The 23968-nt window shown below is 43.6% G+C and overlaps 2 protein-coding genes across 2 annotated transcripts in view; both read left to right on the top strand.

Annotated features, from left to right (window-relative positions):
• LOC128687105 (uncharacterized) overlaps positions 1-9107 on the top strand; it is a 79689-nt gene extending 70582 nt beyond the window's left edge. The window contains exon 8 of the mRNA XM_070098398.1: positions 1001-9107. Within this exon, the coding sequence (XP_069954499.1) occupies positions 1001-2461 (1461 nt within the window). The 3' untranslated portion in view covers positions 2462-9107. The remainder of the gene's footprint in view (positions 1-1000) is intronic.
• The window catches only part of LOC138854542 (zinc finger protein 2-like), a 65717-nt gene continuing 42843 nt past the window's right edge, over positions 1095-23968 (top strand). The window contains exons 1-2 of the mRNA XM_070098400.1: positions 1095-1217; positions 18727-18957. Of these exons, the coding sequence (XP_069954501.1) occupies positions 18838-18957 (120 nt within the window). The 5' untranslated portion in view covers positions 1095-1217; positions 18727-18837. The remainder of the gene's footprint in view (positions 1218-18726; positions 18958-23968) is intronic.

The raw sequence follows: 23968 nt of genomic DNA, 5'->3' as shown, positions 1-23968 counted from the left end.
AGACAGCCTGGAACCTAACCCACCGTATAAGTGGGGCCCTACTGTATATGCTTTAAGCATTATTGTATAGTATGTGTGGGTGGGGTGGCCAGGAGGGCTACCACACCTGACTTCTTACAGTAAATACTACTCACCTTTTGCCCTACATTAAGACTACAAATATTTTGAGGTAAATAATGAGTGTACTGTATGTGTATTTTACTTTTTAATGCCTAGTTCTATTGGTAACTTAATGTATGTAAGTGTAAACTTGTTATCTGGCATTTATATGCTTTTATAAATGGAAAAAATGGAGGTCTGTTGTCCGGCGAGGTCTGCTTTCCGGAAGTAGCCTGGAACCTAACCTGCCATGTAAGTGGGGCCTTGCTGTATACAGTACACTACTGTATAGACATTTAAAAATATACTAGAAATGTTATAAATGATGCCAAGGTTACATTAAAACAATATCAAAGATGGTTGACACAAATCCACTACCATTATAATATGTTCCTCACTTAACGATGAACTCATTTACTGACGTGGTCTTAGGAACAGAACTCTGTTGTTAAGTGAGGAGAGACTGCATATATAGTGAAGAGTTTTTCTCCTTTTTATATTTAGTAATTATACAGAAGGGGTTAGTAGCCCCTTGCTCAGTAATCGTATTTATCTCTACTAAATTTAGTAGAGGATCAAAATTTGTGGAATGGATGGGGTTTAGTCTTGTTGCAGGGGTTGGTTCAAACACCATCTATTCAACAATAACCTGCCTTTTCCAACAAATAAAAGAGCTTTTTTTCATTTATACAGTATTGTAGTTTGTCTAGTGCTACATTACAAAGAAATAACACTGTTCTTACTGCAATACTAAAGACTAATAAACACATTTTCTACAGCGTCGTTTCTCCTCCAAATTCTGTAGCTCTGTTATTATTTTGATGAAAAAAATATAAAGAACAATGTTAAAGATTTTCTGGGTGTGATTACGATGGACTGAAAGTCTTGTATTGCCTTTCAGACGTTACAGGTGACACGTCCCAGGGAACCAGGCAAGAGAGTACCGGTTCTGTCAGAGAGGATGCGGCTTAGCCTTGCCGAATTATCGAGAAAATCTCGAGCTTTGCCACAGATAGACACGTATGGCACTCTAAAGAAGGAGGCAAGGTCTCGGGGCACAAATTCCGAGGAGCGTGTTAAGAGGCAATACCGCAAGAGATCCCACATCATCCATTTGTGTAAGTTCTGCATGAAGGTTTGTCCCACGGGAGAACAGCTGAAAGAACATCAGCGGACTCATGACACCATTGAGTGTCAGTTTTGTGGCAAAGTTTTGGCTCGGATTGGAGCATGGGAAAACCACCTCAAGGATTTCCACAATGTTGAAATTCAAGTGCCGGGAAATGAAGATGCCCTAAATCGCCCCAAAGACGAGGTAGACTGTAGCGTGTGTGGGAAACAATTCTCATCAAAATCTGCCCTTGCTTACCATTCGAAACTTCATGATGGTAAAAGTTACCATTGTGACAAGTGCCTTAAAGTCTTCACTCATCCAAGTAACCTGAAAACTCACCAGTTGAGACATGAGAAAAAGAGGTATTATTGTGATAAGTGTGGTAAGAAATTCCACACCAACTTTGCTCTTTTAATGCATGACAACCAAACTCACCGTATGGCCAAATCTTGGAAGTGCAAACACTGTTCTAAAGCCTTCACACGGTGTGCTGCCTTTAAGGAACATATACGAATCCACACTGGTGAAAAGCCATTTGAATGTCATATATGTGGTGTTAAGTTTAGAAAAATCCACCACTTAAAGAATCATGCCAAACAACACGAGCCAAAAAAGTTCCGAAGTGGTCCATTTAAGTGTCAGCTGTGTCCAAGTGCAGTGTTCTTACACAAAGTTTCCTATGACCACCATAGAAAGTTCAAGCACCCTGAAGTGGAAATGAGCACACTGATTGGCGGAGAAAGTGACGTATTCAGTTCGAAGATTGTACTCAAGAGAGAATACGTGATTGAGAGCAGAGGAGAGAAAGTCAGCACAAGTTACATGGTTGGGGATTTTAAAGAAGGGGAAGGCATAGAGATGGTTGGCTTGGATGACGCCATCTTTGGTGTCGGAGGCCAGTGCATCATTGTCCTTTCAGAAGCTTCCGAGGATGATACGAAAAACCAGGTATTACTGCCTCAGATAGAGATGTCCAGTGTCACTGCGGATGCCACGCCAATTATAGAAACTGACTTCCTCAAGGAAGAGATTGACGACATCGAGGGCAACAGTGATGACGAAGTCTCCAAATTCCAAGAGTTTGACGCAGTTCAGCTCGCCTCTCTACAGGAGCAGATACAGCTGAGTGAACAAATGACTGCCACACAACTGCAGCAGATATCAATGGCAGCTCTCGAGAGTGGAAAGTTTCAAGTGCAGATGGATGGAGAAACTTTTGATGTGTATACAGTGGCTCCGTCAGAGTAGCACTTTGCCTGGCAAAGAATAAAAATCGCAGTAACATGGCTGCAACAATTCACGACCTACCCATAGACTGAGGATATACCTTTCAGGCCAGGCTGAACTTGTTAATGGCCCAAATGTTGATTATAGATTATTTCAGCATGATACAATATTTGTACAAGGGTGAATGACATTTAGGTGTGCATGCATGAAGCCCCTTAATATGCAAACCATTTCAGACAAATTTAAGCCTATCTTAAGATTAATAAGACAATGTCCAATGGATTGCTTAAAGCCCATGGCAAGTTGTCTGTTCCATGGTTTTGCAGTCATTATGATTTTGTGAGTCACTATGGTCCAAACAACTTGATATAAAGATTTGTGGGTTATCTATGTCTCAGCTCATTGCAGATTTATTAGGATCTTGTAAACGAGAGTCGGGTAAACTCAACAGTGTTGCATCTCTCTCTCTTACATTGTCATGTACATGTACAAACTGTATTGTGCAGATTAAGGGTAACAGAGGTTAAAAATATCAATTTAAAGAAAATATTTATCACAACTTTGTAATCTTGTGCATTGTAAATACACAAGTCAAGAAATTTTGAATAGAGAGAATGTTTTTTTTTTTATTTGAGTTGTATATACACACATCCTTATTGACACACAGTACCATTGTGTGTATGTATGTATACCATTGTGTGTATGTAGGTAGTAAGTTGGTAGACAGCAATCGCCCAGGGAGGTACTACCGTCCTGCCAGGTGAGTGTAAACTGGAAGCCTGCAGTTGTTTTACATGATGGTAGGATTGCTGGTGTCTTTTTCTGTCTCATAAACATGCAAAATTTCAGGTACACAGTGCTACTTCTACTTACACTTAGGTCACACTACACACAAATGTATAAGCATGTATACACACACCCCTCTGAGTTTTCTTCTATTTTCTTACTAGTTCTTGTTCTTGTTTATTTCCTCTTATCTCCATGGGAAAGTGGAACAGAATTCTTCCTCCGTAAGCCATACATGTTGTAAGAGACAACTAAAATGCCGGGAGCAAGGGGCTAGTAACCCCTTCTCCTGTATATATTACTAAATGCAAAAGGAGAAACTTTCGTTTTTTTCTCTTGGGCCACCCCGCCTCGGTGGGATTCGGCCAGTGCGTTGAAAGAAGAAAGATATATAAATTATATTCAGCAGCAGTGAAAATACATAAGAATTAGCATTTATTAAACATTTGAAATGGTCCTGTATGTGCATGTGCACATACAGGAGGAGGGACAGGGATGTTGCAGTCAGGGAGGTAACTGTGATGTCAACACACTTCTGGTAATGATTGAGTGATGGTGAATGTGTTTTCTTCTTTGGATCCTTACTGTTATGGCAGGTTATTAAGGTAAAACATAACCATGTGTGCACACGTGAGTGTACATGGAAAAAACACACATGCCTATGTGGCAGTTTTTACAAATAGGTAAAGCTCTTAGTGGAAGCAAAGAACTGGTAACCCCTTCCTCCATATAAATTACTAAATGTAAAAAGAAAAACTTTCGTTTTTCTGTTTAGGTCACCCTGCCTCAGTGGGAGACGGCCGGTATGTTGAAAAAAATAATTTTTCTCTTTAGGTCACCCTGCCTTGGTGGGAGATGGCCAATGCATTTTTTCCTTCTTGGATCAAGCCTGTTTGCTTCCCATTCACCAGGTGCTCAGCAGCTATTGTTTACATTAGACCCTTGGATAACATGCAGTCTGTTAATACGTTTTTTAAAACATTTTGCAGAATTCTGGCGTATTTTTGGTGTATGTTATAAAAATCAGTTTACATGGCGGAGTAAATGTAGGGGAAAATGTGGCATGTACTGCAGTCTTTTCTTCTGTCTTGCAGTGAACCTCAGGGTTAGTACATTGTCTTGTGAGCTAGTGGGTGGGAGCATGGGAGTTAGTAGATGAGGACAAGGTACTGGGTGAAGACAGGTGAGTGAAGGTTAGAGCAAATGGGTGAAAGTGGTCTGTAGGTACATACTGTCGCTGCCATCCCACATGCCTACTCCAGTACATCCCATGTGGCACTGTAACATGTGGTCAGTTGGGCACTGGTGTGGGGACGGGCAGAGGCAGGTGGGTGAGTATATGCAGGCGAGGGCAAGTGTTTGGGAGAAAGGTGGGTGCAAACGTGAGAGGGAGGAGTGAAGTCCACAAAAGCATGGTGGGGAGGGGGTATGGGTGATGAGCAGCTGTGGGAGATAGGTGAAAGTGTTGGTCCACAGCTGTCCTCCCCTGCCACACATGGACAGGAGGTTGAATATGTGTGGTGGGATGGATGAAGGTAGGTGAGGTACTGGAGTGAGCAAGGTAACATTTATGAAGGAATTCAGGGGGAACTGGTCATCCAGACTGGAGTCCTGGAGGTGGGACATACAGTGCCTGCACTCTGAAGGAGGAATGAGGATGTTGCAGTTCCAAGGGCCACCAGAATAGTGACATTGGTGCACCTTTGGCAAAACAAACAATACATATAATTAATATCTTTTCTGCAGTATACGGGTGACACATTTCACATAAAATGCTCTTAGGCCCAAGAGAAAACCAATATGCAGTGCACTTTGGATAACGAATAAATGATAGTGAATGCATTTCCTCCCTTCTGGGTGGCCCTATCTTGGTGAGAAATGGCCACTTGCATTAAAAAAAAAAAAAAGTTGGGTGTAAAGTAGCGACTCATGTGAGAAATGCATAAATGTGTGGAATTTCACATCGCTGTGTTGCTGTTGCCCAGAATATATTATTTACTATGTAAATGAACCATTGTGAGTTCCCTGTTTGTGATTACTTTCACAAGGCAGTCATGTCTATATAGCAGTCATGTCTACATAGCAGTCATGTCTACATAGCAGTCATGTCTATAGCAGTCATGTCTACATAGCAGTCATGTCTACATAGCAGTCATGTCTGCAAAGAAGTCATCTATATACAGCAGTCATGTCTACATAGCAGTCATGTATGCATGGTAGTTATGTATGCATAAGTCATGTCTACATAGTACAGTGGACCCCCGGTTTGCGAAGCTATCGGTATCCGATAAATCCGGTAACCGATGCATTATATCGCAAAAAATTTGCCTCAGTTCCTGTTACAAAACCCAGTATGCAATACTATTCGTACGAGATGTGTCCAGTGTTTACAAGCCAGCCAGTGTATGCGCATCTAAGGATACATTCGGTACATTCTATATTATCCATATTATCACTGTTTTTGGTGCTTGTTTCTGCAAAATATGACTATTGAAATTAAGGAAATGTGTGCAAAGTGGCTTGAAGCGCAAATCTTTATGGATGAAAATCACCCTCACACAGCTATTGCAAGCCGTGTTGGCAACCTGTACACTGACAATGTTGTGAAACACTTTAGGAAAGTCATAAAGGAACGAGTGGTACAGGCCTCTATGGACAGATATGTTGTGCGACACAAGTCCAGTGACTCTCAACCTGGTCCTAGTGGCATTAAAAGAAGAAGGGAAGTAACCCCGGAAAAGGACTTGCTACCTCAAGTCCTAATGGAGGGGGATTCCCCTTCTAAATGCTAACACCATCCACACACTCCCCTCCTCCCATCCCATCAATCATCACCAGATCTTCATTAGAGGTAAGTGTCAATTATTCTTTTGTTACATATTATTCTATTGTTGTTGTTGTTATTGTAATTATTCTATTGCATTAAACTTAATATTTCATGTGGTAAAAGTTTTTTTTTTTCATACTTTTGGGTGTCTTGCACGGATTAATTTGATTTCCATTATTTCTTATGGGGAAAATTGATTCGCTTTCCGATAATTTTGGTTTATGATGAGCTCTCAGGAACGGATTAATATCGTGAACCGGGGGTCCACTGTATTCATGTCTGCAATCCATGTACATCCTATACATAAAAATACATCCTATACATAAATGACCTACCAAATGCTTCGCAATTACTCAAACCCACACTATTTGCAGATGACACTACATACGTCTTCTCTCACCCGAGCCCAGTCATGCTAGCCAATACTGTAAATACCGAATTACAGAAAATATCTACCTGGATGAGGACTAACAAACTTAACACTAAACACTGAGGACTAACAAACTTACACTAAACATTGACAAAACCTACTTCATTCAGTTTGGTAACAGAGCTACAGATGTCCCTCTTAACATAATGATAAATGGATCACCTATCACAAAGCTAACAGAGGGAAAATTCTTAGGAATCCACCTTGATAATAGACTCAAATTTCATACACATATACAACAAATTTCTAAGAAAATTTCCAAGACTGTAGGCATACTATCGAAGATACGGTACTATGCCCCACAGTCAGCCCTCCTGGCTCTATATCACTCTCTTATTTACCCCTATCTCACCTATGGAATTTGTGCATGGGGCTCAACAACAATTAACAATCTCAGACCACTAATTACCCAACAAAAGGCTGCAGTTAGAATGATAACAAATTCTCACTACAGGCAGTACACTCCACCAATATTCAAAACACTCAACCTACTCACCATACAAAACATCCATACTTATTACTGCACCTATTACATACATAGAACACTTAACTCTGATATTAACCCTCCCCTCAAACATCTTGCCAACCTCAACAGAACACATGACCATAACACAAGGCACAGATCACTCTTTGATGTTCCTTGTGTCCATCTCACGCTATGCAAAAACTCAATGCACATCAAAGGCCCTAAAATCTGGAATTCATTACCTGTAAATATAAAAGAAACACTACCTGTTTATAAATTCAAGTCTCTTCTCAGAGATCACTTACTCACCCAAAACCAAATAAATACAGTGGACCCCTGCTTAACGATCACCTCCCAATGCGACCAGTTATGTAAGTGTATTTATGTAAGTGCGTTTGTACGTGTATGTTTGGGGGTCTGAAATGGACTAATCTACTTCACAATATTCCTTATGGGAACAAATTCGGTCAGTACTGGCACCTGAACATACTTCTGGAATGAAAAAATATCGTTATCCGGGGGTCCACTGTACTGCATAACTGAACCTTATAAATTGTATATCTTAAATGTTTCTCACAATTATATCACATAAATGTTAAACCTAAAACCCAATCTAACAGAATACTCCATTCGACTGAATGTACAACAATGCATGCAACCATATGACCTGTCTTTGTAATATTCATTTGTGCTTTATAGTTATCTGTTTACAATAATGTCTTATCACTGATTTCATCATTGCTTAGTTAATCTTAAGTAAATTTTAAGCCAGCCCGTAATGCTATGCATATAAGTGGCTTTGGCATGCTGCTCTTACCTGTTATTTTTTTTTTGTACCTCTGTATGTATGCTCAAATTACTAAATAAATAAATAAATAAATAAATAAATTGCACTTAATAATACTTAACAGTCATGTATGCATATCTGTGATGTATACATATCAGCCATATTAATTTTACTCATGTATACATAGCAGCTATGGACTGTTTATATGGATGTATAAATACCAATCATATACATGTATATATATACTTATCAGTCATGTGTACATACTAGTCATGTGTATATACCAGTCATGTGTACAAAACAGTCATACATATTTATTCATGTAAATCACCATTCATTCTGTTACGGACTCTTGTAAAAAATGTTGTAAATTTAACACAATTGAATAAATGATTAAATCAATTAGCTGTTGATTAGTTATCCACAAACCAACTGTATTGTACAGGAGGGCCACACTTATACAGTAGGCTGGGCTCCGGGCTACTGTAGGGCCCCCACTTATACAGCAGGTTGGGTTCCTGACTACTGTAGGGCCCCACTTATACATCAGGTTAGGTTCTGGGCTACTGTAGGGCCTTGCTTATACAGCACGTTAGGTTCCAGGACACTGCAGGGACCCACTCATACAGCAGTTTAGGTTACCTTAAAATATTTTTGTCTTTTGCTTAAAGTGAGTGATGAATATATTTGTTGTAGGAAGTCTGAATAAATGAAGAATGGGTATAATTAATAACTTCTGCATTAGCAAAATGCTTTAAAGCAAAGTGCTCTAAAGTGAGGCCCTCTTGTATGCACTCAAGAGCAAAACCAAAATCTGCCACACTACTTTGAATTCCCATCATGGTATGCAAGGGTATGTACACCGAGGCATATAATTTTTTTATGGCACACAGGAGCGCCTCGACTTACAATGGTTCAACTTATGATATTTTGACCTTACGTTGGTGCAAAAGCAATTACACCTACCCTCCGACTTACGACCAGCTCGACATACAACCATTCGACTTACGACTGTGTTTTGTATGCCAAATTTCTGGGAAATAAACAACTGTTTGTGTTGTACACAGTGTTTAACCTAAACCTTACAGTATAAAATACAGTACTAACAGCATAAAAAGTAAAGTAAAAAATGAAATACCAAAATAAAACAATAAAATAAAGTCATTACAAAAATGTGATATTATTTTTCAGTAGTAAGGTTCGACTTACGTCCATTTCGACTTACGACCGGTTGGTCAGAACTGAACTCGGTTGTAAGTCGGATGGTACCTGTACTCTGGAGATGAAAATTAAGATAATTACCCAGCATGAAGGCAGCAAGTCTGTAATTTGTATTAATTTATTTACTTTTCAATACTGGTATTTAGTTACAGTAATTATTTGTTTATTCAGTGACAGATTTAACATATATTCAACCTACGATGGGTTCACTGGAATGTAACCCCCATTGTAAGTCGAGGAGCAGCTTTATATAGGTATGTATCAAGTATATACACAAAGGTATGAATCTGTATATACTTTGAGGTGTGTATACACATGTAAACCATACTTCCTAGAAATGAACTTAATCCTTTATCTCTGAGTATATAGACTGAGGTATGCATCTTTCAGTGTGTGTACACCAAGGTATGTATCACTGTATATACAGAGTTGTGTATATTTCATGTGAACATAGATTGAGATGTGTCTCTGAGAGTATATACATACACACATCAAGGTGTATATACATCAGAGAGTGTATATCTCAGTGCCAACAGACTGAGGTGTGTATCAGAGTATATAGCCCCATGTAGTGGAGGCAGGATCCATACATAGCTTTAAGCAGAGGTATGATAAAGCTCACGGTTCAGGGAGAGTGACCTAGTAGCGATCAGTGAAGAGGCGGGGCCAGGAGCTCGTATATTTCATGGTGAATACACAGAGATATATTTCATAGTGTATATACATGGAGGTACTATATGTTGCAATATGTACACACCAAGGTGATAATAAAACACACATTCACACTTACACACAAGACACTTAGTACTACCTTCTTGTTGAAGGTTCCTGTCGTCCCAACCAGACTTTCTGGTCCTGTACCAGGTTTCTTGGTTACCAGCCTGATCAGTCAGGCTTTTGGAGGTAGCAGCACACAGTCCATCATATGCACCAAAGCTCAGCTTCTCTGGAGTTCTCTAGGACAGTAATCCCCAACCTTTTGGTATGAAAGGGCCAATTTGGAAAGCCAGATTTTGTAAATGTTGATACTGTGCAGTGTGAAACCTACATAAAAGTGAATTCATAATTTCATGTGAGAGCTGCATCCATTTCCTAGAAGGGCCATATGTTAGGGACCCCTGCTCTAGGGGTATCTGTCAACATTCCTTTTGAAGGCTTTTGCACTGTGGATAAAGGTATTCAGGCATACCTTGCTAATACAACAGGTTCCAGACTGCTGCCATAACGTGAATCACAGCCAGTGCATATAAAAGCCTAGAAACATGTTTACATTATCATTTATTAAGTGCACAATAACACTAGACTTAAAAAATACTAAAGTAAAAATAATAAATAAATGCTCAATTCATCTGAAAATCAGTAATTTGTGCATCACCACCATAAATGATAAATATAACTGGAAGGCGCCGTACTAGCAAAGCACTCTAAAGTGAGCACTGTGTTAGTGAGGTATGCCTGTGGAAGTAAACACTGAGAACACTTGATTTTAGAAACATTTCAGTCCTGGGAACTTGTGTTTAACCACAAATTGTCAGCACTATATGCTATGTTTGTACTACATTTGAACTTTTTAAATGTTTTAAAAACGCTGAGCTTCCCTCAAGGGAGGCTCCTTGATGACTGTTTTTCCCCTTTCTTAACCCGTAAACGGTCCAAACATATATATACGTTTTTGCTACTACTGCCCCAAACGTATATTTACGTTTTATTTTTCATTCCTTCAAAATTGGTGCGATAGGCCTGAGTCGCATAGACATGAGAGAATGGATGTGCGCACTCAGTGTGCGCAGTATCAAAAAAATCTGGGATGCCTGGGTACCGCATGGTAAGACCAATTACATTCAGCTCCATCTTGGGTCAACATCATGGCACATCCTCATGATTCACTCACGCCTCGTCGTATTAACACTATTATTTGAGGAAAGTGATATGGAAGGTCAGTTTAGTGGATTTGACACAGATGTGGCTGCTAATAATCAAGGAAATAGTGAAAATATAGATGATAACCCAGATGACCCTCAGCCCATCACCTCTGGGGTGGCCAGTGTGGCCACACTAGACCCTGGGACAAGCACTTCTGGGGTGGCCAGTGTGGCCACACCAGACCCTGGGCCAAACACTTCTGGGGTGGCCAGTGTGGCCACACAAGACCCTGGGCCCAGCACCTCTGGAGTGGCAAGTGTTACCCATAGGCAACTACGCAAGAGGAAACTATCATTTTCCCGGTGTTTTAGTAGTGATAGTGAAAGTGATATAAGTGATGATGAGATTGATTTTATGCCATTAGAGGATTCGTCTAGTGACAGTGGCCATTATTCACCAGTGAAGCGTACTTTTAGGCGTCATTACCTACGTTCAGGCAGTGTGCCATGTGCAATCAGAGGCAAGGGTCGTGGCAGGTCACAATCCAAAACCCCTGCCACTGATAGTGAAAGTGATAATGAAGGTGAATATGTGGGGATGGAGGAAATAGTGGTGGGTGGCATGGTGCCTGGACCACATGGCATGGTGGGTGGACAGACAAAGGACCGCCCGGCACCCCCTCAACCATGTGCGCCACCACTCCTGTCCCACCTCCTGCTCCCCCTCACCCCATGCCAGAGGTCCACCCTGCACCATGTGACCGAGAGTGGAACTGGACACAAAGTATATTCGTGCCAGAGCCTTTTGATTTTGATGCGAGTGGAAGTGGCATCCTGCCAGAATGTCCCATAACGAATGAGTCGACAGAGTTAGACTTTTTCCAGTTATACTTTGACGAGCCTATAATGAACTCGATAGTGACCCAGACGAACAATTATTACCGTTATATCATGGACAATACACCAGATGTTGGGGAATCGTCACGGCTGCACAGATGGAAAGATACAACAGCGGATGAAATGTATTTATTCCTTGGCACTGTCATGCTTATGCCACATACCTATAAGAACAATATACGTAACTACTGGGCCACAGACCACTTTATCAGTACTGTCTTCCGTGACCTCCTTCCCTGCAACAGATTCATTCTGTTGCTACGAATGTTGCACTTCTCAGACAGGAATAGGCCCAACAGGAATGACCTTCTATACAAAATCCAGGAAGTGGTTATCTATATGAAGCAGAAATTCAGTGCCTACTTTTATCCCTTCAAGAATATTGTTGTTGACGAGTCCTTGATTTTGTTCAAGGGATGCTTGTCATTCAAACAATATACATGTATACCAAACAAACGTCATCGCTTTGGTATAAAACTGTTTGTTATGTGTGACTGTGAGAGTGGTCTTGTATTAGATGTGATTGTATACACCGGGAAAAACACACTTGACGATACCAGACGCATGTTGGGCATTTCTGGTGATGTTGTTCGAAAAATGATGGAACCATACCTTGGCAAGGGCCATACATTGTACACAGACAACTGGTATACAAGCCCTATGCTCGCTGATTTCCTACGTGTGAACAATACTGATATGTGTGGAACAGTGAGAAGGAATATGCCAAGGTTCAGTGGAGGCAGTATTGAAGGTGCAGTGCAAGCATTTCATGCCAATGACATCATGGCACTGACGTGGCATGACAAATGGGACGTGACATTGCTGTCAACCATCCACAGAAACAAGATGGTACAAACAGACAAAGTGAACAGGGAGACCAATGAACGTATTGTCAAGCCAGCTGCTGTTGTCGACTATACAAACAATATGCGACTCGTTGACAAGTGTGACAAGATGATAGGGTTCATTGACTGTGTGCGTAGGAGTCGCAAGTGGTATATAAAATTGTTTTTTCACCTTGTAGACATTGCAGTGCTCAATGCATTCAATATGTACGAAATAAAGACTGGAAAACGACAACGTTTTGCAGAATTCTCCTTGAATGTTGTAAAACAGATTGCAAAAAAGTATGGTACCACACCTGTACCTGCCCCTCAACAGTGACCTGTCACACCACAACCTGTCCCCCAACCACAGCCAGTGGGGGAAGTGCCATACCGAATCATCCCTAACTGTCTGTGCTTGGTACCAATACCACCTACCCCAAAGAAGAAGCATTCCCAGAAAAAGTGTGTTGTGTGTGCTACCACCACAAAATGACCCCAACAGCGAAAAGACACACAATACATTTGTCACCAGTGTGGGGTGGCACTCTGTATGAATCCATGCTTCATGGAGTATCATACAATCGTGGAGTTCTAGAAACATAAGTGGGACATGTAAATTCTTGTATATAGTTGTAGATAATAATGTGTGATTCAGCCAGGTGTGCAAGATAAGATAAGATAAGATTTCGTTCGGATTTTTAACCCCGGAGGGTTAGCCACCCAGGATAATCCAAGAAAGTCAGTGCGTCATCAAGGACTGTCTAACTTATTTCCATTGGGGTCCTTAATCTTGTCCCCCAGGATGCGACCCACACCAGTCGACTAACACCCAGGTACCTATTTGCTGCTAGGTGAACAGGACAACAGGTGTAAGGAAACGTGTCGAAATGTTTCCACCCGCCGGGAATCGAACCCGGGCCCTCCGTGTGTGAAGCGGGAGCTTTAGCCACCAGGCCACTGGGCCAAAATCACCTGTCAGTGTGTACATATGTGTCTGTGACAATATGATAATAATTTTGTATATATTATTGGTGTATAAGCAACAATTGACATTGTAATCAAAAGAATTACTGTAAAACATAAGTATCATATCAAGAAAACCAAGAAAAGTAAAAAAAAAATGGAAAAAAACGGTAAATATGTAGAGTTTCTGCAAGCGGCTGTGCTCCATGTTGCCGTCAGGTGATCGCCAAGTGCCAACTTCGCGGCCTCATATCTCGGTAAGTACTGACCCTAAATTTTTTTTTTACCCTATAACACTTAGAAAAATGTGCCCCTTTTTTCTATAAAAAAAAAACGATTTTTTTATTTTTCAAAATATTCAGGGCACTGGGGTAGTGAATGTATATATCCGTTTGGACCTTTTACGGGTTAAATTGCACCTCACTGTCTCCCATTTTCCCAGCTACTCTATGACCCCTGTGGGTTTAGCACCTCCCCATGAATGTCATAATTTACCACTGCTGAATCACAATATAAATTTGCATAAAATCGAAACACTCCCTTATATTTCCCCCTCAGATCAGACCTTGATTCTCTCGCCCTTCCCTCTTCTTTCAGCCAAATAGAGAGGACATTTCCCCATTCTTCAGTGTTTGTTGTGGCTTATAACCTGAGATTTGTTAGGTTAGGTTAGGTTGTAACAAGTTAGGTTGAGTTAGGTTAGGCTGTAACAAGTTAGGTTAGGTTGTAACAAGTTGACATCATCCTTTGCCACTGCCACCAGTGCTGATATGTATACACCGTTATTATTGCTCATGCTGTTACTACAATACAACTATCGAAGAAAGGAGGAACATTACAGCAGTCCTGGCCAAAACCCACTAACATAAATATTTGCCCAACCCATTTTCAGTGCTACCCAAGGAATACACTTTGACAACCCTATTAACTCGTTCAAGTCCCACTTAAACCTAACCCCCTCTCACTCGTATTTATTTAACTTGTATATGAAACTGCCCAAAGTTTTGGACTAAGATATATTTCTACATTTTACAATGTACAGTGATGGGTGACATTTTGGTTATGCACAGCATTTTGGTCAAATTAGGTTAATTTTGTCCACAGGATGTGACCCATACCAGTCAGCTAACACTCAGGTACCTACATATTTACTGCTAGGTGAACAGGACCAGCAAGTGTTTTAACCCCTTGACTGTCGCAACCCCCAATCCTAAGGTGTCTCCTGGTGTCACGAAGTTTCAAAAAAAAAAATTTTTCTCTTATGAAATGATAGAGAATCTTTTCCCGATTGTAATGATATAAAAAAAAACGAAATTTGATGGGAAACTGACGGAATTACGCTCTCACGAAGTTAGCGACCTCGGTAATATTTACAAATCGGCTATTTCACCCACTTTGTGCCCTATTTTCAGCTAATTTCATTGTTCCAGTCTACCAAACTCATAGCTATTTCTTTAGAATTCCATTTTTTCTATCGATTGAGTACAAGAAACTGCCCATTTACCGATTTCAGCTACCCAATAACGTGGTCAGAAATTTGCAATTTGGCCAATTTCATGAAAATTACAAAATATGACAATTTCAAAATAAGGTCCAGAATGAACAATGCAGACATTCCTGGCTCTAAAATAACATTTTCTTTGTTCATCAGTCATGTCTCCAGACCTCTCTGATATTACTCTTGCTTTCTATTTTGAATTTTTATTCAAACAAAAAATAGAAGATTTACTGTTATGCAGACTACTGCAATATTGTAATAATTGTATAAGTAACATCAACCCATTCATGACTGCATATTAGAATGGCTAGTTGGACATTTATTGGACAATGACATCATTTGTTTACTTTTGAAAATCGGCAAAAATCAAGTATTTCCCCTATTTTGAGCTCCATTTCCAGGTTCATTTTATAGTAAAACCAATTAAAATTACCTCTATTTCTATAACAGGTTTTCCATTCTATCAAATGAGACCAAGAAAACGAGAATACAACCATAAATACTCTACGAAAATAGACGACAAAGTCGGCATTTTAATTAAAAAAAACGGTTGGAGTTTTTTTTTTTTCTCATGCACTGCGTGCTCCAGGATTTTTTTTATATGGTGCACACTGACCACACAGACCCATTCTCTCACATGTGGACCTACCAGCTTTCTCCTGCTTGATTTGAAGCCGCTAGAATTTATGAGTCTATATATGTCAAACACAGTACCTCGTAAGACATATATATACGACCAAAACAGTCAAAGGGTTAAGGAAACACTCTCAGTGTTTCCACCTGTCCCTGGGATTGAACCACAGACCTCAGTGTGTGAGGTGATTGTGCTACCAACCCAGCTAAGGGACACCCACAACCACAAGTGCAAATTATTCTGAAAGGACCTACAAAAAGTACAGTAAAACTGTACTTTTTGTAGGTTCTTTCAGAACCTGCTGGTGAAGTGCTCGTGATTCAAGAAATTAGATCTACTCACTTCCTTGAATCTAATTTATCTCCCATTTCCCAGGTGCTGTATGACCCATTTCCCTCGAGGGAGGTTCCTTGATACTAGTGAGGGGCTCTTGATCCAAAGAACTGGACCTGTTCTCCCCTTCTTTGGATCCAACCTGAATATGTTTTTTGTCTCCACAGATACCTCAATGCACCACTCAGCTTTCTTTCCTTCATCAATTCTATGGTTAACCTCCAGGCCACAGTGCCCTGTAGGCCTGGTGGCAAAAGCTCTTGCTGCACACAGTGAGAGTCCGGGTTCAATTCCCAGCAAAGGGGTGGAAACATTGGACGTATTTCCTTACACCGGTTGTCTATGTTCACCCATCAGTAAAATGGATACCTGGGTGTTAGTCGACCGGTGTGGGTCGCATCCTGGGACAAAACTGACATAATTTGCCTGAAATGCTCTGCATAACAAGGGACATTCTGTATAGTAGTATGTCATTTATGTTACCTAGGATTGTATACCTTGCACATGTACTTGTAGTATATAAAATTATTATTATTATTATTAAACCCCCATCCGCTGACAAGTCAACTCCCAAATAGTACCTGAACACATTCACTTCTTCCGTACTCCCTCCCTCCAATGTGATATCCAATTTTTCTTCATCTAAATCATTTGGAATGCCATCCAGCTCTCCAAGCATAACCCCTATGGGTGTAGTGGTATGATCCATATAATAATAATAATAATAATAATAATAATAATAATAATAATAATAATGGAAATACAAAGGTACCTTGAGTTTCGAACAGCTCCCTACTTGAACAATTATGTAAGTGTATTTTTGTAAGTGCTTTTGTAAGTGTATTTTCAGGGGTACTGTAGGGCCCTGCTTATACAGCAGGTTAGGTTCCAGGCTACTGTAGGACTCAGCTTATACAGCAGGTTAGGTTCCAGGCTACTGTAGGACCCAGCTTATACAGCAGGTTAGGTTCCAGGCTACTGTAGGACCCTGCTTATACAGCAGGTTAGGTTCCAGGCTACTGTAGGACCCTGCTTATACAGCAGGTTAGGTTCCAGGCTACTATAGGACCCTGCTTATACAGCAGGTTAGGTTCCAGGCTACTGTAGGGCCCTGCTTATACAGCAAGTTAGGTTCCAGGCTGCTGTAGGACCCTGCTTATACAACAGGTTAGGTTCCAGGTTACTGTAGGGGCCTACTTATACAGCATGTTAGGTTCCAGGCTACTGTAGGGCCCTGCTCATACAGCACATTAGGTTGCAGGCTACTGTAGGACCCTGCTTATACAGCAGGTTATGTTCCAGGCTACTGTAGGGGCCTGCTTATACAGCAAGTTAGGTTCCAGGCTACTGTAGGACCCTGCTTATACAGCAAGTTATGTTCCAGGCTACTGTAGGACCCTGCTTATACAGCAAGTTAGGTTCCAGGCTACTGTAGGACCCTGCTTATACAGCAGGTTAGGTTCCAGGCTACTGTAGGACCCTGCTTATACAGCAGGTTAGGTTCCAGGCTACTATAGGACCCTGCTTATACAGCAGGTTAGGTTCCAGGCTACTGTAGGGCCCTGCTTATACAGCAAGTTAGGTTCCAGGCTGCTGTAGGACCCTGCTTATACAACAGGTTAGGTTCCAGGTTACTGTAGGGGCCTACTTATACAGCATGTTAGGTTCCAGGCTACTGTAGGGCCCTGCTCATACAGCACATTAGGTTGCAGGCTACTGTAGGACCCTGCTTATACAGCAGGTTATGTTCCAGGCTACTGAAGGGGCCTGCTTATACAGCAAGTTAGGTTCCAGGCTACTGTAGGACCCTGCTTATACAGCAAGTTATGTTCCAGGCTACTGTAGGACCCTGCTTATACAGCCAGTTAGGTTCCAGGCTACTGTAGGACCCTGCTTATACAGCAAGTTAGGTTCCAGGCTATTGTAGGACCCTGCTTATACAGCAGATTAGGTTCCAGGCTACTGTAAGAAAATGCTTATACAGCAGGTTAGGTTCCAGGCTACTGTAGGACCCTGCTTATACAGCAGGTTAGGTTCCAGGCTACTGTAGGGCCCTGCTTATACAGCAGGTTAGATTCCAGGCTACTGTAGGACCCTGCTTATACAGCAGGTTAGGTTCCAGGCTACTGTAGGACCCTGCTTATACAGCAAGTTAGGTTCCAGGCTACTGTAGGACCTTGCTTGTACAGCAGGTTAGGTTCCAGGTTTCTGCTGTAAAGGGAAATACAGTGGTACCTCAAGATACGAACTTATTTCGTTCCAGGAGGTTGTTCGAGTGCTGATACAGAACGAATTTGTTCCCATAAGGAATAATGTAAATTAGATTAATCCATTTCAGACCCCAAAAAATACACTTACAAAAGCACTTACATAAACACACTTACATAATTGTTCACATTTTGAGCTGTTCATATCCCGAGGTACCACTGTATAGCCAAAAGTTTTTCACTTTAAAATGTATATAAAAATCTGGCAGCATGTTTACACTATCATATAAAGTGAGCAATAGAGCTAGGCCTAAAAAAAATGCCTGTACAGTACACACATTACTTGCCTTAAAATATTTTCACTCTTAACTTACAGTAAGTGGTGAATATATTTACTGTAGAAAGTCTGAATAAATGAAGAATGAGTATAATTGAAAACCGCTGTATTAGTGAAACACTTTAAAGTGAAGTGCTGTAAAGCGGGGCCGGCCTATACCGCAGAAAGAAATAAAATATTTGTATATTTGTATTTGCATTTTGATTTGCAGATTTCAAGAGTAAGCAGCGTAAGAACTGGCGTCTTACCTTGCCCGTACTGTACGTTTTGTGCACCCTCGCCCCAGACACTTCACGTGCACAAGTCCGCCACCCACCGCGACATGGACTGCCCTCACTGTGGCAAGCTCCTCTCAACTTGGTGGGCATATGAGCGACACCTCTCAAAATTTCACGCTCACGAAATACCAGAAGAAGTAAAACAAGAAAAGGCTGCACTGGAGGTGAGAAAATTATTGCTTTACACAGCTTAACAACTAATATTACATAGGAGCATGAGAATGGAGGAGCACTGCAGCAGGCCTACTGACCCATATAAGGCAAGTCTTTCTCAAAACCAACTGTTCCCACTAAGGTTTTGTCAGGAAACAGGACAGGTGTACAGTGGACCCCCGCTTAACGATCACCTCCCAATGCGACCAATTATGTAAGTGTATTTATGTAAGTGCGTTTGTACGTGTATGTTTGGGGGTCTGAAATGGACTAATCTACTTCACAATATTCCTTATGGGAACAAATTCGGTCAGTACTGGTACCTGAACATACTTCTGGAATGAAAAAATATCATTAACCGGGGGTCCACTGTACTTTGTTCAGAGAATTCAGACAACATTCATTACACTTTCACAAGTGCATCTTACTGTATACAGTGGACCCCCGGTTAACGATTTTAATCCGTGCAAGAGGGGTAATTGTTATGCGAAATAATCGCTATGTGAATGAATTTTCCCCATAAGAAATAATGGAAATCAAATTAATCCGTGCAAGACACCCAAAAGTATGAAAAAAAAAATTTTACCACATGAAATATACATTTTCCCACACACAAAGAGAAGGATACATGCACAATAGTAGAGTAGTACATGCACAATATATATTGTGCATGTACTAGTCTACTAAATGAAGAATAAATGACACTTACCTTTATTGAAGATGCAGCAATGACTGATGAGACACTGTGTCCTGGGAGTGCCTTTTCCTCCTGAGTACTGTAGGTCCTGTTTGGCATTTTCTTCCAGAACAGGCCTTATCACACTGTGTATGCCACTACGATTCTTAAATCTCTCAAACCAACCTTTGCTGGCTTTAAATTCACCAATATGAGCACTAGTTCCAGGCATTTTTCCCTGTTCACCTGGGTGTTAGTCGACTTGTGTGGGTTGCATCCTGGGAGACAAGATTAAGGACCCCAATGGAAATAAGTTAGACAGTCTTCGATGACACTGACTTTTTTGGGTTATCCTGGGTGGCAAATCCTCTGGGGTTAATTGTTTCTTGGTATTCTCAATAAGCCACACCAACAACGGTGCTACAGCAGCAGCAGCAGCTGACAGTGCAGCAGCAGCAGCAGCTGACAGTGCAGCAGCAGCAGCAGCTGTACCACCAATAGTAGCGATGGTTGATTGGGGTTTATTATACAACCTGGCCAGCTCGGAGACATGCACTCCACTTTCATACTTATCAATGATCTTTTTCTTCATCTCTATTGTAATTCTCACCCTTATTGCTGTAGGGTTGGCACTAGAAGCTTTCCTGGGGCCCATGGTCACTTATTTTCCAGAAAAAGCACCGAAAACACTGTAATAATACGAAATATTCCGATTGTATGCTTGGATGTTACCGCGGAGGCTGGCTGGTAAACAATGCCACCGGCGGAACATGTGAGCGTGGCTCAGGCCGCACATTGGACGCGTCTCGGACGAAAATCGGTAAGCGGGTTTTTAAGCGGTATGTGAGGCAAAATTTTTGCAATTAAAGTAAGCGGTATGCGAAATAATCGCTATGTGATGCCATCGTTATGCGGGGGTCCACTGTATTCTACATAGTCTCTGCACTTTATCATGTTAGATACAGGGGTCTCCAACCTTTTTCACTACGAATGCCACATCGTATATTTCACACATTTTTTGAGGGCCCAAGGAAAAAAATAAATAAATAAATACAAATGAATGAATAAAATTTAAATGAATGAATAAGTGACTGAAGTGACTTACAATAAGGGTTTATTAGTTTTACTATTGATAAATATTTGAAGTTGTTGCGCATGACATGTGGCTCGTGGGCGGCAGTTTGCTGACATATGGCTCGCAGGCGGCAGTTTGCTGACATGTGGCTCGCGGGCTGCAGTTTGCTGACATGTGGCTCGTGGGCAGCAGTTTGCTGACGTGGCTTGCGGGCGGCAGTTTGCTGACATGTGGCTCACGGGCTGCAGTTTACTGACATGTGGCTCGCGGGCGGCAGTTTGCTGACATGTGGCTCGCGGGCGGCAGTTTGCTGACATGTGGCTCGTGGGCTGCAGTTTGCTGACATGTGGCTCGTGGGCGGCAGTTTGCTGACATGTGGCTCGCGGGCTGCAGTTTGCTGACATATGGCTCGCAGGCTGCAGGCTGCAGTTTGCTGACATGTGGCTCGCGGGCTGCAGTTTGCTGACATGTGGCTCGTGGGTGGCAGTTTGCTGACATGTGGCTCGCGGGCTGCAGTTTGCAGACATGTGGCTCGCGGGCTGCAGTTTGCTGACATGTGGCTCGCGGGCTGCAGTTTGCTGACATGTGGCTCGCGGGCTGCAGTTTGCTGACATGTGGCTCGCGGGTGGCAGTTTGCTGACATGTGGCTCGTGGGCTGCAGTTTGCTGACATGTGGCTCGCGGGCTGCAGTTTGCTGACATGTGGCTTGCAGGCTGCAGTTTGCTGACATGTGGCTCGCGGGCTGCAGTTTGCTGACATGTGGCTCGCGGGCTGCAGTTTGCTGACATGTGGCTCACGGGCTGCAGTTTGCTGACATGTGGCTCGCGGGCAGCAGTTTGCTGACATGTGGCTCGTGGGCTGCAGTTTGCTGACATGTGGTTCGCGGGCTGCAGTTTGCTGACATGTGGCTCGCGGGCTACAGTTTGCTGACATGTGGCTCGCGGGCTGCAGTTTGCTGACATGTGGCTCGTGGGCTGCAGTTTGCTGACATGTGGCTCGAGGGCAGCAGTTTGCTGACATGTGGCTCGCGGGCTGCAGTTTGCTGACACGTGGCTCGCGGGTGGCAGTTTGCTGACATGTGGCTCGCGGGATGCAGTTTGCTGACATGTGGCTCACGGGCTGCAGTTTGCCGACATGTGGCTCGCGGGCAGCAGTTTGCTGACATGTGGCTCGCGGGCGGCAGTTTGCTCACATGTGGCTCGCGGGCCACAGTTTGCTGACATGTGGCTCGTGGGCTGCAGTTTGCTGACATGTGGCTCGTGGGCTGCAGTTTGCTGACATGTGGCTCGTGGGCTGCAGTTTGCTGACACGTGGCTCACGGGCTGCAGTTTGCTGACATGTGGCTCGCAGGCTGCAGGCTGCAGTTTGCTGACATGTGGCTCGCGGGCTGCAGTTTGCTGACATGTGGCTCGCGGGCTGCAGTTTGCTGACATGTGGCTCGCGGGCTGCAGTTTGCTGACATGTGGCTCGCGGGCAGCAGTTTGCTGACATGTGGCTCGCGGGCTGCAGTTTGCTGACATGTGGTTCGCGGGCTGCAGTTTGCTGACATGTGGCTCGCGGGCTACAGTTTGCTGACATGTGACTCGCGGGCTGCAGTTTGCTGACATGTGGCTCACGGGCTGCAGTTTGCTGACATGTGGCTTGCGGGCTGCAGTTTGCTGACATGTGGCTCGAGGGCAGCAGTTTGCTGACATGTGGCTCGCGGGCTGCAGTTTGCTGACACGTGGCTCGTGGGTGGCAGTTTGCTGACATGTGGCTCGCGGGATGCAGTTTGCTGACATGTGGCTCACGGGCTGCAGTTTGCCGACATGTGGCTTGCGGGCAGCAGTTTGCTGACATGTGGCTCGTGGGCTGCAGTTTGCTGACATGTGGTTCGCGGGCTGCAGTTTGCTGACATGTGGCTCGCGGGCTACAGTTTGCTGACATGTGGCTCGCGGGCTGCAGTTTGCTGACATGTGGCTCGTGGGCTGCAGTTTGCTGACATGTGGCTCGAGGGCAGCAGTTTGCTGACATGTGGCTCGCGGGCTGCAGTTTGCTGACACGTGGCTCGCGGGTGGCAGTTTGCTGACATGTGGCTCGCGGGATGCAGTTTGCTGACATGTGGCTCACGGGCTGCAGTTTGCCGACATGTGGCTCGCGGGCAGCAGTTTGCTGACATGTGGCTCGCGGGCGGCAGTTTGCTCACATGTGGCTCGCGGGCCGCAGTTTGCTGACATGTGGCTCGTGGGCTGCAGTTTGCTGACATGTGGCTCGTGGGCTGCAGTTTGCTGACATGTGGCTCGTGGGCTGCAGTTTGCTGACACGTGGCTCACGGGCTGCAGTTTGCTGACATGTGGCTCGCTGGCTGCAGGCTGCAGTTTGCTGACATGTGGCTCGCGGGCTGCAGTTTGCTGACATGTGGCTCGCGGGCTGCAGTTTGCTGACATGTGGCTCGCGGGCTGCAGTTTGCTGACATGTGGCTCGCGGGCAGCAGTTTGCTGACATGTGGCTCGCGGGCTGCATTTTGCTGACATGTGGTTCGCGGGCTGCAGTTTGCTGACATGTGGCTCGCGGGCTACAGTTTGCTGACATGTGACTCGCGGGCTGCAGTTTGCTGACATGTGGCTCACGGGCTGCAGTTTGCTGACATGTGGCTTGCGGGCTGCAGTTTGCTGACATGTGGCTCGCGGGTGGCAGTTTGCTGACATGTGGCTCGCGGGATGCAGTTTGCTGACATGTGGCTCACGGGCTGCAGTTTGCCGACATGTGGCTCGCGGGCAGCAGTTTGCTAACATGTGGCTCGCGGGCGGCAGTTTGCTCACATGTGGCTCGCGGGCCGCAGTTTGCTGACATGTGGCTCGTGGGCTGCAGTTTGCTGACATGTGGCTCGTGGGCTGCAGTTTGCTGACATGTGGCTCGTGGGCTGCAGTTTGCTGACACGTGGCTCACGGGCTGCAGTTTGCTGACATGTGGCTCGCGGGCGGCAGTTTGCTGACATGTGGCTCGTGGGCCGCAGTTTGCTGACACGTGGCTCGCTGACATGTGGCTCGCGGGCTGCAGTTTGCTGACATGTGGCTCACGGGCTGCAGTTTGCTGACATGTGGCTTGCGGGCTGCAGTTTGCTGACATGTGGCTCGCGGGCTGCAGTTTGCTGACATGTGGCTCGCGGGCGGCAGTTTGTTGACATGTGGCTCGTGGGCTTCAGTTTGCTGACATGTGGCTCGCGGGCGGCAGTTTGCTGACATGTGGCTCGCGGGCTGCAGTTTGCTGACATGTGGCTCACGGGCGGCAG

This window comes from Cherax quadricarinatus, chromosome 62 (genome assembly GCF_038502225.1).
Source record: "Cherax quadricarinatus isolate ZL_2023a chromosome 62, ASM3850222v1, whole genome shotgun sequence".
Lineage (NCBI taxonomy): Eukaryota > Metazoa > Arthropoda > Malacostraca > Decapoda > Parastacidae > Cherax > Cherax quadricarinatus.
Note: the sequence above shows the minus strand (reverse complement) of the source record. Positions and strands in the feature narration are given on the sequence as shown.